We start from the raw sequence: 16,972 nt of genomic DNA, 5'->3' as shown, positions 1-16,972 counted from the left end.
TTTGATCCAGAATGACTCTCTTTTCTTTACTTCGTACAATCGTTGATTGACTAAATCTGGTTGCTAAATCTACAAAATAAATATATTATTTGCTTTATCCCAGATCTTATGGTCCATGGCCACAATGTCGTTAAAATCCCTGGCCAAAGGTAGGGTTACTATCGGTCGTGTCCTTCTGTACTTCCTACAAACTTCACAGCGGTCACTAACCTGTTCTATCAGTTTAGCATAGTCGTCATCCCTTACCCTTGCATCCTTTAATACATTTTCCAGCCTCCGAGGAGACAGATGTGCAAATTGCCTATGCAGTTTTAATACCACAAGCTTTTTATCAGCTAAAGTCCCATTTTCAACTGCCATTAACACATCCTTAACCACTCTACTTGAAATATTATTTGTCAGTAATGGAATACAATAGTGTCCCGACTGTGTAAATTGTAAGTCCACCGTCTTTCCAAAAACTGTTGCCGTATCCTGTTCCATATCCAGTTTCATGTGTGCTTTCTTCATCGACGGTCTGCTCAGAAGCAAAGGTATCTCACTTGATGCAACATCCGTGCTAATGAAATGATTCACTCCGGCAATATTGCAAGGGATCACCACTCTTTTCAGCGACTTCAGAGTATTATCATCCCCAAACCTGAAACTTGTGGAACTTTCAAATTCCTTAACCTTGTTACGATTTTCAACATTCAAAGAGTCCAGGTAACATTTTAACCAGTCAATTCCACACACAGTAGATGTGCAGCCACTGTCCAATACAGCACAGTTGAAGGATTCTGCAACCAACACCGTCATTACCGGTGTAAAAATGATTGTCAATAGGACAATGTCTTCTTTCTGGCCACTATCTTTTTCCTCTTCTGACTCTTCCGTGTCATGTGTCGCTTCAAACACTCTATCATAACGAGTTGGACAGTTGAAAGCATAATGGTATTGAGAGTCACATCGAAAACATCGATTTATCATGCCCCGTGCATTGCTGGGGTTCATCTTCCTATTGTAGGTTCTAACTGGGTTTCTGTCTTCATAATTTCCTTGTCCCGGTCTCCTTCTAGTCCCGGTCTCCTTCTATAGTCTTGAGCCCTGTTCGTAGCCATACAATTTTGCCATCCTGTTAGTAGTGTATCTTCCATATTCTGCCTTATTGCAGGCTGACCTAATTGGGTCATCAGGGCCATTGGAATCGAATGTTTCCCCAGAAACCTTTGTAAAGCTTTTGTCATCAGTTCGAATAAGGTATCCTTATCAGTAAACTGAACTCCTGTCAAAACCAGGAGCCTATCCATGTTGCTCACCCTAGCACAGTCAAGTAATTTAAAGGCCAACACAGACTGTGGAAATTCCAAGTTGTGTTTCTGCAGCCTTTTATATAGTCTGCCAAATTCCATTATATAGTCTTCCATGGAGATATCCTCCATTTTCCGGAACTTATCAAAATCCGACCATGCTTCATACGCACTTAACAAGTCATCTTTCTTATAAATCTTATCCATATAATGTAATAAAGTCTCCAGACCTTCTTCTGAGTCTAACTCTCCCAATTCCAGCTCAGAAAGCACTTTGTTTCGGATTTTACTGCCATATGGTAGAGAAAGAGCCAATGCCATACCTTGTTTTCTCTTTCCCAAAGCAGTTACCTTAGTCCACATAACTACTGCACTTCTCCATTGGTCGTACGATTCCCTTTCAGAAAATAAGGGAGGATAGTCATATCCAGCCATCTTTATCCTCGGTTCAGCCATGAATCCCTTTTTTTTGTCTTTTCTCACTCACTCCTTGGTTTGATTGGAAAAGTTGTATCTTTCAACCCTTCACATTTACACAGCAACCATACTCTGCTACCAATTGTTAGACGTTTTAGTTGCTGTGATATGAAGAGTCTAAAGTTCTGTTCCTTTTTCACAAACACACATTTATTTCATTCCAACAGACTTTGCACAAAACTCTAACTACACATCACCTGCCAGAGACCACCTGAAGCCCCTTTACATATCAGTGTCAATTAATGGATACTTAACATAAATGAGACAACTAATTGCAAATGTCTCTTAACTCATTACTTAACACCTGGGTCACTGTCCGTGTGGAGTTTGCACATTCTCCCGTGTCTGTGTGGGTCTCACCCCCACAACCCAAAGATGTGCAGGATAGGAGGATTGGCCATGCTAAATTACCTCTTATTTGGAAAAATAAAATAATATATATATTTAATGGGAAGTTGGTTCTCCCAGAGGCTAAACAGTCAGCAATTTGTTGGTTTGCCTTGTTATCTAGACAGACATGCCTTACTGTTGAAAGATAGTTTGAACTCTGCCAATCAGTAAAATTTCAATTCCCTTCCCGCACCTACTGATGCACTGAGGCAGATTTTCATCTGTTTACATAGCTAGTAATTCCCGGAACAGGTTGCTAGTCTGTCTCCAGGAACATATAGCTTGAAGGGGCACCACGCTATATCAAGCGTGGCTGACCAGGAGTCTCTCTCGCTCTTACCGCCAGCCATTGGCATGTTGGAAAGATTTGAGGGTTGACACACTCAACCTGTTTGGCCGCGTTTCAAACACAACTTCCTTGACTGTCAAAGCCTGGAGTGGAACACACCCGGAGCTACCCACTGCGCCATAAGACAGCCTCAATGTGTAAAAGCAACAAGAATTTTGACACAAAGTGCAAAGCTTTTAGAACTGAGAAGAGAAGGGCAGCACAGTGGTTAGCATTGCTGCCTACGGCGCTGAGGACCTGGGTTTGAATCCCGGCCCTGGGTCACTGTCCATGTGGAGTTTGTACGTTCTCCCCGTGTCTGCGTGGGTTTCACCCCCACAACCCAAAAGATGTGCAGGTTAGGTGGATTGACCACACTAAATTCCCCCTTAATTTGAAAAAATAATTGGGTACTCTAAAAAAATTTTTTTAAAGAACTGAGCAGAGATAACCAGGAAAGCAGGCAAGGTTTTGGATACAGGACGCTGACTGGGCTGGTGGCAACATGTTGCAAGCGATAGGAGAGAGTAGTTTTGTCCTCGGCTCTGGATGAAGATATAGGGAGATTATTCTGTTCACGTTGAGTCAGATGACCTGAAGTCTGAAATTACCTGAACAACGTTTTGCCAAAGATAAAAGCAAATTAGTGCGGATGCTGGAATCTGAAACAAAACCAGAAAATGCTGGACAATCTCAGCAGGTCTGACAGCACCCGTGGAGAGAGAAGGGAGCGAACGTTTCCAGTCTGGATGACTCTTTGTCAAAGCTTTGTCCAGAGTCATCCAGACTCAATACGTTAGCTCCGTTTTCTCTCCACAGATCCTGTCAGACCAACAAAACTTTGCCTCCTCTTCTGTTAACTTAGTTCTGCTGTCTGGGAGATAAAAGAGATACACATGTGAAAGGCATGCATTTCCTACCTATGTTGCAATGGGCTGATGTTATTACCTTCTCAGGTTATGTTGTCATACAAAGGTGAGTGAATTACCATAAAAATGAGATCTGCAGACCACTTATAGGAGCATCTACTCCCACTGAATTGGGGAAGGTATCTACAATAGAGTCTAATTTGTACAATATGGCGAATTAAATAATATTACGAAATCTTATTGAAAACATTTAAAACTCAGTCTTTTTAAAATAAATTTAGAGTATGCAATTTTTTTTTCCGATTAAGGGGCAATTTAGCATGACCAATTCCCCTACCCTACACATCTTTGGGTTGTGGGGGTGAAACCTACACAGACACGGAAAGAATGTGCAAACTCCACACGGACAGTGACCCAGGGCCGGGATCGAACCCGGGTCCTCAGCGCCGTAGGCAGCAGTGCTAACCACTGCGCCACTGTGCCGTCCCTTAAAATGCATAGTCATAGGACACAAGCATTCAAAAGTGAAATTACATTCATTAAATAAGTGTCTGTGCCATAAAAAATGTTCATTATATAATGAAATATGCAAAATATGTTGTAAAGCCAATTATATACTGAGAATGAGTGTCTGTTACAGCTCATACCCATGATATATTAAAATTCTTATGTCTGGATGTTCACTGTGCCACATCCTGTTGTCCTGTTCTTGTCATATGTTCTGCTGTATTCTCATTGATAATGTTAAACGCTTAATCACTTTGTGTAATATTCAGAATTGCAGTTATCAAAAAATTATCTGCATACTTTTCTGAAACTTCTATTAAAAAAAATTTTTCTCTCTCAATAATATCTAAAATAATGGCCTAGCTAAGGAAACATGGACATTTTCTTTTCACAGATTAAGTGTACCCGTTGAATTGCCTTTCATTCTCCTCAGTGCCTTTCCAAAGAGCCTGAACATTGATATCGTGGCCTAGAAATTTAATAGCACTAATCAGCCACCAATATAGTGTGCAGAAAGCATATACTCATAATGAGCCAGCAGCCATAATGCTGTGTGCAAAAAAAAATGCCCTTTGTATGTGCAACTAAGGGACCTATTGCCTATTTGAGGACCCACCTCACTCCTCCTGAGGCAGCCAGTATCAATGTCGGCTGCATTCGGGAAAATCAGTTCTACATGTGGCCTAAAACCAGGAGTCCTTAATCGATGGCCACCCCCAAACAGGTATGTTTATTAAACATAATTATCTGAAAGTGGAGCGAGGAGTTAAAGGAGGTCCACTGAAACTACAAGCTGCTGCCAGGTAATTCAGTCAAGTAGCTGGTCAATTGGATGATGATTCATTCTTCGGCTATGGGTGTCACCGGCAGCATTTATTGCCCATTCCTTATTGCCTTTGACAAGATGGTGCTGGGTGTTCTCCTTGGACCAATGCACATGGTGAACATAGTCCCACAATATTGATAGGTAGGGAGATCCAGGATTTTGATCCAGCGATAATAAAGGAATGGTGATGTAATGTCCAAGTCAGGTTGCTCAGTGACTTGGTGGAGAGCATGGAGGTTATGGTGTTCCCATGTACCCGATATCCTTGTCTTTCCACCTGGTGGGTTTAGGAGGTGCTTTGGATTTGTGTTACACTGACTAGAAAGGTACAGCTTCGATCGCTAGCCTGTGCTGCTGTATTGTTCCGGAATGGTGGTAGAATCACTTGCAGTCAGTCTCAGAACTCTTGGGCTCCAGTGGACACATTCAGATGGGCTTCCGACACCTGATCAGGTTTTAGTGAGTAATGGCAGGATTGGACACTGCTGTGATGCTGATAGTGATTGATAATGAGTGTTCACTGTCCAAGCTTGCACATAAAGAGTGGCCACTTAAGGGAGACATGAGGCGGTTTTGCTTTGATTTGATTTGAGGTGGCAGCCTCTAATAGAATCAAATACTTTTGGTGAACATGGGAGGAAAAATTAATAGCGATACTTTTATTCCAGACGTTAGATAGTTGGACATTAACAATAACAAGAAGTTAAAGCACCTTCAACAGCAAAGCATTTAGAATCAGTTAATTTATTTTTTTCACATTGAGTTTTTTTCTAAACAATCTCTAACAAGCAACTGATCCTTAATTTGCCTCTTTCACAACATTAAAGAGGAGATCTTGAACATAGATTATGTGAATTCCAGTTCATCCAGCCGTACAATTAAAATTGGCACGGTGCCTTTTATGGCGTTGGACTATGTTGACGTTACAACCAGTTTTCGTGAAATAAATAAACAAAGGCGACAGTCGCTACCTGTTGGGGAGCAAGGTGTTAATTCCCCTGAAATTTTTAATTTCGTAGTGTATTTCCCTCCAGGCTGCATTTTGCAACTTGTAATTGAGTTGTCTGAGGGCTCAATATTGTCTCCCTGAATCATGTTAACCTGTAGGACTGCAGATGTCTTCCTCAGCCATCTAGGAGATCAAAAGGAATTTGTGTCAAAATGTGTTTTGCTGCTGGCTGCAAGTTTAGGGATATAGTGATATCCTGTATTTTATATTGATATATTTTTTAAACATCCGAAATAAATAAATAATCTCATGTTTCTGTGGCAATCACATTCTCTCTTGACCTGTGTTTTTCTCTCAAAGAAATGATCCTCACTGGAGACTACCAGGAAGTTAAGCAATTATTTTAAAATTTTTTCAAAGATCTGACATGGAAGAAGACATCTTTAAATCAGTCGAGGAAGATCTCGCAGACGCAATACAAGAAATAGTACCACAAGAAGAGCCCCTGCTGACTCAAGGTGTATTAAAGTCAAAATATTGTTTAGTCACACTTTGCAGCAACAGCTTTAAAGGGGTTCTGTTTCTGTGACTGGGAAGTGATTTAGAGTAATGACCACATATCAATTTGATTGCAGAGGCAATTGAAACACATGGACTTAGCTCCATTTGGTTTGACAACACCATTTTCTCCCTCACAGCAGAATGTACCGCGGTGTGCTACTCTTGATTCAGGCACTGAGAGGTGTGAGGACGATGGCTGGGCATAGCTTACCCACCAATGATTCTCTCCCTTACAGTGGAGAAGAATCTTCCTTTGCTCCCCATCTCGCTCTGTTGACATAGTTCAGATTGAGAACCTGTGTGAGTAATTATGTGTGTGAAGCTCTGTTCTTCTATTTGTTGGTGCATTGGTGTGCTTCACATAGCTTTCTCTTGATTCTTACGTTCGTCTTCATGCCCTTCCATGTTCTCCTCCAATATTCTCCCATATTTACTCATCACTTATAGTTATGAATCAAACTCCCATGGCATCGAGCTTTGAAAGTTCAAGCCCACTCATGGTCTTCAGATGAAGAAGGAATGGGGGCAGTGGAGCTATTGAATCAGGGGCACAAACACAACTCAAATTATTTTATACAATGTTTGATTTGATATTAATCAGCGTAAAGTACAAAAAAAGGCAAGTTAAAGTCTGGGATATAGTATTGGTTGGAGCAGGGATGTTTCTCTGCATTGAAAGCAAAATACCGCAGATTCTGAATATCTGGAATAAAAATAGAAAGTGCTGGATAAAGTCAGCAGATCTGGCAGCATCTGTGGAGAGAGAAACAGAGTCAAAAATTCAAGTTGAATATTACTCTTCTCCACAAGACAAACTGAGAAGGTGGTAGGTAAAAACTGAAGCACTATACTGCCACCACTGGCAAAGGATTGTAATTACAGTTTAACAACATTCGACCATATGAATTAGGAGGAGGCAAGGTAAAGTCGCCATAGTCCCAGATGACCATAGGCTGCCTTCCCCTTTGAGGGGAGAGCTGACTGGTGGTGATTTAACCTGAGGATCACCACACCTCAGGCGAGGGGCAAGGTTGAGAAGGCGGGGCCTTCATGAATAACCTCAGCCGGTACAGGAATTGAACCCACGCCTTGCTCTGTATCATGAACTAACTGTCTAGCCAAGTGAGCTAAACTGGCCCTTAATTAGGAGGAGGAGTAGGCCACTCGGCCCCTCGAGCCATTTGATAAGATCGTGGCTACTCTAATTGTCACATCAATTCCACATTCTCACCTACCCCCAATAACCTTTCACTCCCTTGCATATCAAGAATTTATCTTGCTCTGCATTAAAAATATTCAAAGACTCTGCTTCCACTGCCTTTTGAGGAAGAGAGTGTTAAAACCTCACTTCCCTCAGAGAGAAAAAGATTCTCCTTATCTCAGTCTTAAATGAGCAACCCCTTATTTTTGTACAGTGAGCTCCTAGTTTGAGATTCTCCCGCAAGAGGCAACATCCACCCTGTCAGGACCTCTAAGGATCTTACATGTTTCAATCAAGTTGCCTTTTAGTCTTCTAAACTCCAGCAGATACAGGCCTAGCCTGTCCCAACATTTTCTCATAAGACAGCCCTCCCATTCCAGTAGTAGTCTAGCAAACTTTTTGAGAACTGCAAGCTGAACAAAGTAACATGGATACATTTTATTATAAATGTAGGCATAGGAATTGATAATGACACAAAAACATGACCACAAAAATAAAACGTTTATAGACAGGAAGTGTGTGCCAATAGAATTTTTAATACATGATAGGACAGAAGTAAAATCGTTCTTAGATTCCCCCTTTCCATTTTTTCATCACATTGCCACTTATTAACTTTATTTACCTTCTTTTTCGCACATTCATTTATTTTTAGACTCCTCTATTTTATTTTTCTACATATAGTCACAACTGTACCATGGTGCAAATGAATAACCATAACTATTGCAATAAAGTATAGATTCTCACAAAGGAAAGGCTCAATATTGGGTTACCTTGGAATTATGTAACAGTTCATTCTTTCACTACAGATGACCCTAGTTTGAAGAAAAGTAAAAAGATGAGTGAAAAATCAGATGTAAGTACTTATTTTTTGTCTGGTATGCTGAACTAGAGCAACAAATACATAATCAAAATGGATATAAGGATGCACGTTAGATTTTTACTCGAGTGGGACTGGAAGCCGCAACTTTCAGCCTCCAAGTTGAACGTTTTACCACTGAGCTAAGATTAATATCTGCAGCTAAAGTCAAACTGACATCGCTCTTCTCCTCTCCACAGAATAGAATGCCGACTGTGCAGAGGGAGGCCATTCGGCCTATCGAACCTGCACTGACCCTCTGAAAGAGCATCCGACCTAGGCCCACGCCCCCGGCCTATCCCTGTAACCCCACCTAACCTGCACAATTTTGGACACTAAGGGACAATTTGTTTTTAGCATGGCCAGTCCACCTAACCTCCACATCTTTGGACTGTGGGAGAAAACCGTAGAACCCGGAGGAAATCGGGGTAAAAAGGGGAGAGCGTGCAAACTCCTCCGCACAGACAGTCACCCAAGGTCAGAATCGAACCCGGGTCCCTGGCACCGTGAGGCAGCAGTGCTAACCACCGTGCTACCCTCAATATTGTGCTAGTGTTAAACTTCTCCCATGTAGAGATAATGCCAACTTATACGTGGAATAAAATGTTTGGGTTCAGAAGAAATTCTTCTATGGGTCTTGCCTGTTGAGGTTTTATGATACCAATTATGTACATTTTGCAGGACACAGAAAAGGAAAAAGATGAGTTACAAATTGAGGAAGTAAAGGCAGAGAAATCCAAAGGTGCAATTGATAGACAAATGGAAACGCAGAAATCAAGCACTGAAGCACAAAAGGATAAAAAACTCAACAGTAAGAGGACCGAGGAAGGTAATGCACCAAACGATTCACAGTTAGAGTCAAAAATGAAAGATTGCTGCACAAAAGAATTGTTGTATGTTACGTTTTATTACTATTTGAGCTCCAAGTTGAATTGTGCCAGTTCATATCCATTTGGGACCTGATGTGGTGTGATATACTCCTTCTCAATACAAGTGACTCTTTGATAATCAGATAGGAGAAGTCAGGAGGTAGGGAGTGCTGTTGTGGGGATTAGCAGGGGGGGAGAAATTCATTTGTGTAGCAGCCTCTAAGCAACGTACATCAATTCACCATAACATGCAGAACCCCAGTCCATTACCTGCACAGTCCAAACAGAAACCTTCATTGGTATCAGTGACGAGTGTCATGCAGGTCGCTTAGGTAGCAACCTATGGCACGACCGTTGAAACACATTTCTCCAACAAGGGGTCCTGAACTTTGCTGAAATCGCAATGCTTTAATCTCTAGTACGTGATGGTTGTACTGAATAAGAAGCCAGATCTAGACCGTGAGACCATAAGATGTAGGAGCAAAAGTAGGCCGCCATTCAGCCCTTTGTGTCAGCTCCGCCATTCAATGAGATCATGACTGATCTGATATGATAATCTTCAACTCCACTTTCCCTCCTTATCCCCATAACCCTTGATTCCCTTACTGATTAAAGCCTATCTATCTCAACCTTGAACATACTCAACAACCCAACCTCTACAGCCCTTTGCAACTTCCTCATCTCTGTTTTTAATGGATGATCCTTTAATCTGAGATAATGACCTCTGGTCCTAGACTCTCCCACAAGCCAAAACAACCTGTCAGCATCTAATATCAAATTCATATCAAAGACAGCAGTAAATAGATTAAGATCAATATCAATCATATAGAACAAGAATCAATCAGAGCAGATGTAACTTAGGTAATGGGCCAGGGTTTAGAGAACCCCAAAGTATATCATGGAGTTCACCTGACCCACAACTTGTAATAGATTGTGGTATGGGGAGCACACGGTCCACTCTACAGGTGTGGTACAGCAGAAATGGAAAAGTATTTTTTAAAGCTAAACAATGTTTATTCTATGAACTCAAGTTAACCTTTTTAAAACATACAGTGAACATCTTAGCAACCATCAATTCAAATATAACCCCCAAAGAATACAACGCTAAGTAATCCTTAGGCTGTCCTTTTAACAGCCATAAGACTTTAAAAAACGTTCAAACAGAAGCACATGAGGTTAAAGTCACTACTGAGAGCAGTTATTCATTTTAAATCACCAAAGGATCGATTTACAGTCTTTAGATTACAGAGAGAGAGAGAGACTCATACACCTTCTGGCTGTGACTGCAGCTATCCAGCTCTGAAAACAAAACTAAAACACACCCTGCAGCAAACAGCCTAAAATGAAAGTAAAAAGCTGACAGACAGCCCAGCTCCACCCACACTCTGACATCACTGATAAACACCCATTTCTTAAAGGTACATTTCTTAAACACCCATTTCTTAAAGGTACTCTCACATGACACTTATGCATTAAAACATTGATATAATTATCCTACTTCTGGCACTTGAAACTAAGTTTAACAGTAACTTACCTGCTGACAGCTTTGAATTTGTAAATATGTATTGTTGTTTGCAAGTCTGAAACTCCCGATACCATAATGTCTTTATACAGTAAATATATTGGAGAAATGTAAAGTTTTTAATTAAATCGTTGTTACAGCATTTTGAAACATTCAGATGCAAATGATTTCTTTGCAGCATTAGTGTAAAGTCTTAATTGTCAGACCTTGGACTTCCGGGTGCGGCGATGACCAGCTGAGTCGCACGTTTCGGCAGCTCCCTGTGAAACGGACTTTTGGGCTCTTGATAGGAGCCCCAACGGCAATTTTGATGGCTAAAAACACTGTGCGGTAAACCAGAAGGGAATCCCCCCTGGATACGGATGGAAAAAGGAGGAGAGAGTGGCCAGATTGCAGTGGATCCTTTAGAACAGCGGCAAGGAAGGCAAGCAAAAACCAAGATGGCGTCGGAAGGTGGCAGTTTAACATGGGGCCCTGAACAACAAGAGTTCTTGAAATGCTGTGTGGAAGAGATCAAAAAGGAAATGAAGAAAGAGCTGTTGGCCCCGATACTACAGGCGATCGAAGGGCTAAAGGAGGAACAAAAGACCCAGGAGCGGGAGCTTCGGGTCGTGAAGGCAAAGGCAGCCGAGAATGAGGACGATATACAGGGCCTGGTGGTGAAGACGGAGACGCAGGAGGCACATCAGAAACGATGTGTGGAAAGGTTGGAGGCACTGGAAAACAACGCAAGGAGGAACAACCTGAGGATTCTTGGTCTTCCTGAAGGTGTGGAGGGAGCGGATGTCGGGGCATATGTGAGCACGATGCTGCACTCGTTAATGGGAGCGGAGGCCCCGGCGGGTCCGTTGGAGGTGGAGGGAGCATACCGAGTGATGGCGCGAGGACCGAGAGCAGGAGAAATTCCCAGAGCCATAGTGGTGAGATTCCTCCGTTTTAAGGATAGAGAAATGGTCCTTAGATGGGCGAAGAAAACTCAGAGCAGTAAATGGGAGAACGCGGTGATCCGCGTTTATCAAGACTGGAGTGCGGAGGTGGCGAGAAGGAGGGCGAGCTTTAATCGGGCCAAGGAGGTGCTTCATAAAAAGAAGATAAAATTTGGAATGCTGCAACCGGCAAGACTGTGGGTCACATATCGAGGGAGGCACCACTACTTTGAGACGGCGGATGAAGCGTGGACTTTTATTGTGGAAGAAAAACTGGAATGAGCGGGTTATTAAAAAGAACGTTCGAACAAAGTGGTGGGGCGAATGTGGGGGGCAAAGAGGGGTTTTATGTACTAATCCTGCGATGTGGTAACTTTTCTCTCTCCCACAGGTGGTGATGGGGGGAGGAGGGGAGGTGGAGGAGATGGGGCGTTGGCCATTAGGGGCGGGGCCAAGGGAGAAGCGCGGGCTTGGTTCCCGCACTATGATAATCATGGCGGGAATAGAGAAGCAGGAAGGAGGGGGCGTCGCACGATGCGAGCCGAGGTCACGGGGGGAAGCCGAGGTCAGCCAGAGTTTGCTGACTTCTGGGAGCAACATGGGGGGAGTAATTACGCTAGCGGGGGATCTAGCGGGGGGGGGGGGTTGGAGGGGGGAATTACTGGGTTGCTGCTGCTGGGGAGAGGGGGGAGCTGGTATGGGAGAGAATGGGCGGGGGGGCACCGCCTGGGGGAGATACAGCTGCGTGGGAACCGGGTGAGGAGCTGGAAAAAGGTGATGGCTAATCGACAAGGGGGGGGGGGGTAGGAAGCCCCCCAACTCGGCTGATCACGTGGAACGTGAGAGGGCTGAACGGGCCGATAAAGAGGGCACGGGTACTCGCACACCTTAAGAAACTTAAGGCAGATGTGGTTATGTTACAGGAAACGCACCTGAAACTAATAGACCAGGTTAGGCTACGCAAAGGATGGGTGGGGCAGGTGTTCCATTCGGGGCTAGATGCGAAAAACAGGGGGGTGGCTATATTAGTGGGGAAGCGGGTAATGTTCGAGGCAAAGACTATAGTGGCGGATAACGGGGGCAGATACGTGATGGTGAGTGGCAAACTACAGGGGGAGACGGTGGTTTTGGTAAACGTATATGCCCCAAACTGGGATGATGCCAATTTTATGAGGCGGATGCTAGGACGCATTCCGGACCTAGAGATGGGAAAGCTGATAATGGGGGGAGATTTTAATACGGTGTTGGAACCAGGGCTGGATAGGTCGAAGTCCAGGACTGGAAGGAGGCCGGCAGCAGCCAAGGTACTTAAAGATTTTATGGAGCAGATGGGAGGTGTAGACCCGTGGAGATTTAGCAGACCTAGGAGTAAGGAGTTCTCGTTTTTCTCCTATGTCCATAAAGTCTACTCGCGAATATACTTTTTTGTGCTGGGTAGGGCATTGATCCCGAAGGTGAGGGGAACGGAGTATACGGCTATAGCCATTTCGGATCACGCTCCACACTGGGTGGACTTGGAGATAGGGGAGGAAACAGGAGGGCGCCCACCCTGGAGAATGGACATGGGACTAATGGCAGATGAGGGGGTGTGTCTAAGGGTGAGGGGGTGCATTGAAAAGTACTTGGAACTCAATGATAATGGGGAGGTCCAGGTGGGAGTGGTCTGGGAGGCGTTGAAGGCGGTGGTTAGAGGGGAGCTGATATCAATAAGGGCACATAAAGGGAAGCAGGAGAGTAAGGAACGGGAGCGGTTGCTGCAAGAACTTTTGAGGGTGGACAGACAATATGCGGAAGCACCGGGGGAGGGACTGTACAGGGAAAGGCAAAGGCTACATGTAGAATTTGACTTGCTGACTACAGGCACTGCAGAGGCACAATGGAGGAAGGCACAGGGTGTACAGTACGAATATGGGGAGAAGGCGAGCAGGTTGCTGGCACACCAATTGAGGAAAAGGGGAGCAGCGAGGGAAATAGGGGGAGTGAGGGATGAGGAAGGAGAGATGGAGCGGGGAGCGGAGAGAGTGAATGGAGTGTTCAAGACATTTTATAAAAAATTATATGAAGCTCAACCCCCGGATGGGAGGGAGAGAATGATGGGCTTCTTGGATCGGCTGGAATTTCCCAAGGTGGAAGAGCAGGAAAGGGTGGGACTGGGAGCACAGATCGAGGTAGAAGAAGTGGTGAAAGGAATTAGGAGCATGCAGGCGGGAAAGGCCCCGGGACCGGATGGATTCCCAGTCGAATTTTATAGAAAATATGTGGACTTGCTCGCCCCGGTACTGACGAGGACCTTTAATGAGGCAAAGGAAAGGGGACAACTGCCCCCGACTATGTCTGAAGCAACGATATCGCTTCTCTTAAAGAAGGAAAAGGACCCGCTACAATGCGGGTCCTATTGACCCATTTCCCTCCTAAATGTAGATGCCAAGGTCCTGGCCAAGGTAATGGCAATGAGAATAGAGGAATGTGTCCCGGGTGTGGTCCACGAGGACCAAACTGGGTTTGTGAAGGGGAGACAGCTGAACACGAATATACGGAGGTTGTTAGGGGTAATGATGATGGCCCCACCAGAGGGAGAAACGGAGATAGTAGTGGCGATGGATGCCGAGAAAGCATTTGATAGAGTGGAGTGGGATTATTTGTGGGAGGTGTTGAGGAGATTTGGTTTTGGAGAGGGGTATGTTCGATGGGTGCAGCTGTTGTATAGGGCCCCAGTGGCGAGCGTGGTCACGAATGGACGGGGATCTGCATATTTTCGGCTCCATAGAGGGACAAGGCAGGGATGCCCTCTGTCCCCATTATTGTTTGCACTGGCGATTGAGCCCCTGGCGATAGCGTTGAGGGGTTCCAAGAAGTGGAGGGGAGTACTTAGGGGAGGAGAAGAGCACCGGGTATCTTTGTATGCGGACGATTTGCTACTATACGTGGCGGACCCGGCGGAGGGGATGCCAGAAATAATGCGGATACTTGGGGAGTTTGGGGATTTTTCAGGGTATAAATTGAACATGGGGAAAAGTGAGTTGTTTGTGGTGCATCCAGGGGAGCAGAGTAGAGAAATAGAGGACCTACCGTTGAGGAAGGTAACAAGGGACTTTCGTTACCTGGGGATCCAGATAGCTAAGAATTGGGGCACATTGCATAGGTTAAATTCAACGCGGTTGGTGGAACAGATGGAGGAGGATTTCAAGAGATGGGTATTGGTATCCCTGTCAATGGCAGGGAGGGTGCAGGCGGTTAAGATGGTGGTCCTCCCGAGAGTCCTCTTTGTGTTTCAGTGCCTCCCGGTGGTGATCACGAAGGCTTTTTTTAAAAGGATTGAAAAGAGCATCATGGGTTTTGTGTGGGCCGGGAAGACCCCGAGAGTGAGGAAGGGATTCTTACAGCGTAGCATGGATAGGGGGGGGCTGGCACTACCGAGCCTAAGTGAGTATTATTGGGCCGCTAATATTTCAATGGTGAGTAAGTGGATGGGAGAGGAGGAGGGAGCGGCGTGGAAGAGATTAGAGAGGGCGTCCTGTAGGGGGACTAGCCTACAGGCTATGGTGACAGCCCCATTGCCGTTCTCACCGAGGAACTACACCACAAGCCCGGTGGTGGTGGCTACACTGAAGATTTGGGGACAGTGGAGACGGCATAGGGGAAAGACTGGAGCCTTGGGGGGGTCCCCGATAAGAAACAACCATAGGTTTGCCCCGGGGGGAATGGATGGGGGATATGGAATGTGGCAAAGAGCAGGAATAACGCAACTGAAAGATCTGTTTGTGGATGGGAAGTTCGCGAGTCTGGGAGCGCTGACCGAGAAATATGGGTTGCCCCAAGGGAATGCATTCAGGTATATGCAACTGAGGGCTTTTGCGAGGCAACAGGTGAGGGAATTCCCGCAGCTCCCGACACAAGAGGTGCAGGACAGAGTGATCTCAAAGACATGGGTGGGGGATGGTAAGGTGTCAGATATATATAGGGAAATGAGGGACGAAGGGGAGACTATGGTAGATGAACTAAAAGGGAAATGGGAAGAAGAGCTGGGGGAGGAGATCGAGGAGGGGCTGTGGGCAGATGCCCTAAGCAGGGTAAACTCGTCGTCCTCGTGTGCCAGGCTAAGCCTGATTTAGTTTAAGGTATTACACAGGGCACATATGACTGGAGCACGGCTCAGTAAATTTTTTGGGGTGGAGGATAGGTGTGCGAGGTGCTCGAGAAGCCCAGCGAATCATACCCATATGTTTTGGTCATGCCCGGCACTACAGGGGTTTTGGATGGGGGTGACAAAGGTGCTTTCAAAAGTAGTAGGAGTCCGGGTCGAACCAAGCTGGGGGTTGGCTATATTTGGGGTTGCACAAGAGCCGGGAGTGCAGGAGGCGAGAGAGGCCGATGTTTTGGCCTTTGCGTCCCTAGTAGCCCGGCGCAGGATATTGCTAATGTAGAAAGAAGCCAAGCCCCTGGGGGTGGAGACCTGGATAAATGACATGGCGGGGTTTATAAAGCTAGAGCGGATTAAGTTCGTCCTAAGGGGGTCGGCTCAAGGGTTCACCAGGCGGTGGCAACCGTTCGTCGAATACCTCGCAGAAAGATAGACGGAATGGGAAAAAGAAGGCAGCAGCAGCAGCCCAGGATCGGGGGGGGGGGGGGGGGGGGCGGGGGGGGGGAGGAGGGGGGGGGGGGGGGAGGAGGGGTGGGGGGGGGGGGGGAGGAGGAACCAGAAGGACTCTCAGGGTTGTTAATATATACTGTATAGTATGTATAGGTCGTTGCTACAGATAATTATATATTGGACTGTTAAATTATATTTTTGGAGAGTGTTACTTGTGACAAGGCAGTTGCCAATTAGGGCTAGTTTTCATTTTTGTTATTTATTATTTATTCATTTTTTGTTTATAAAATAGGTCATTGTTATTTGTGTTGTTATAATATTGTGTAAAGGATGCACAATGTACTGTGTTGGTTGACCAAAAATTTTCAATAAAATATTTAATAAAAAAAAAAAATTAATTGTCAGACCTTCAGTGTACAATCCCGAATAGAACTATAGAACCTTAGAAAATTTACTGCACGGAAGGCCATTCGACCCATCTTGTCCATGCCAGCCTGAGTACACCTGTACTCACCTTCCTGCACCTGTTCCACAACGCTGTAGCTTACAGCACTTAAGATGCAGGTTCAGGTACTTTTTAAAAGAGTTTAGGGGCTCTGCCCCCACCACCAACTCAGGCAGCGAATTCCTGCTTAATGATGTGAAGCAAACTGATAATCGAACAGCTGCACTTTCGAGCCCCAAAACTAATCTAAAATAACAAAGTGAACAGTGTGCATTCTAAAATCATAACATAACTGGAAACTTTAAGGCCAGTGATCTCATCTCACAGCTCAGCTGACAGTAACAAATGGCTATGCCTTCCCTTTGA

General features: G+C 44.9%; 1 protein-coding gene across 1 annotated transcript in view; it reads left to right on the top strand.

Annotated features, from left to right (window-relative positions):
* LOC140395083 (uncharacterized) overlaps positions 1–16,972 on the top strand; it is a 67,053-nt gene that overhangs the window by 27,331 nt on the left and 22,750 nt on the right. The window contains exons 2-4 of the mRNA XM_072482465.1: positions 6,056–6,153; positions 8,204–8,250; positions 8,935–9,082. Coding sequence (XP_072338566.1) covers positions 6,063–6,153; positions 8,204–8,250; positions 8,935–9,082 — 286 coding nt within the window. The 5' untranslated portion in view covers positions 6,056–6,062. The remainder of the gene's footprint in view (positions 1–6,055; positions 6,154–8,203; positions 8,251–8,934; positions 9,083–16,972) is intronic.

Source organism: Scyliorhinus torazame, chromosome 18, assembly GCF_047496885.1.
Source record: "Scyliorhinus torazame isolate Kashiwa2021f chromosome 18, sScyTor2.1, whole genome shotgun sequence".
Classification (NCBI taxonomy): Eukaryota; Metazoa; Chordata; class Chondrichthyes; order Carcharhiniformes; family Scyliorhinidae; genus Scyliorhinus; species Scyliorhinus torazame.
The sequence above is the reverse complement of the archived record's forward strand: the minus strand, read 5'-3'. Positions and strand labels throughout refer to the sequence as shown.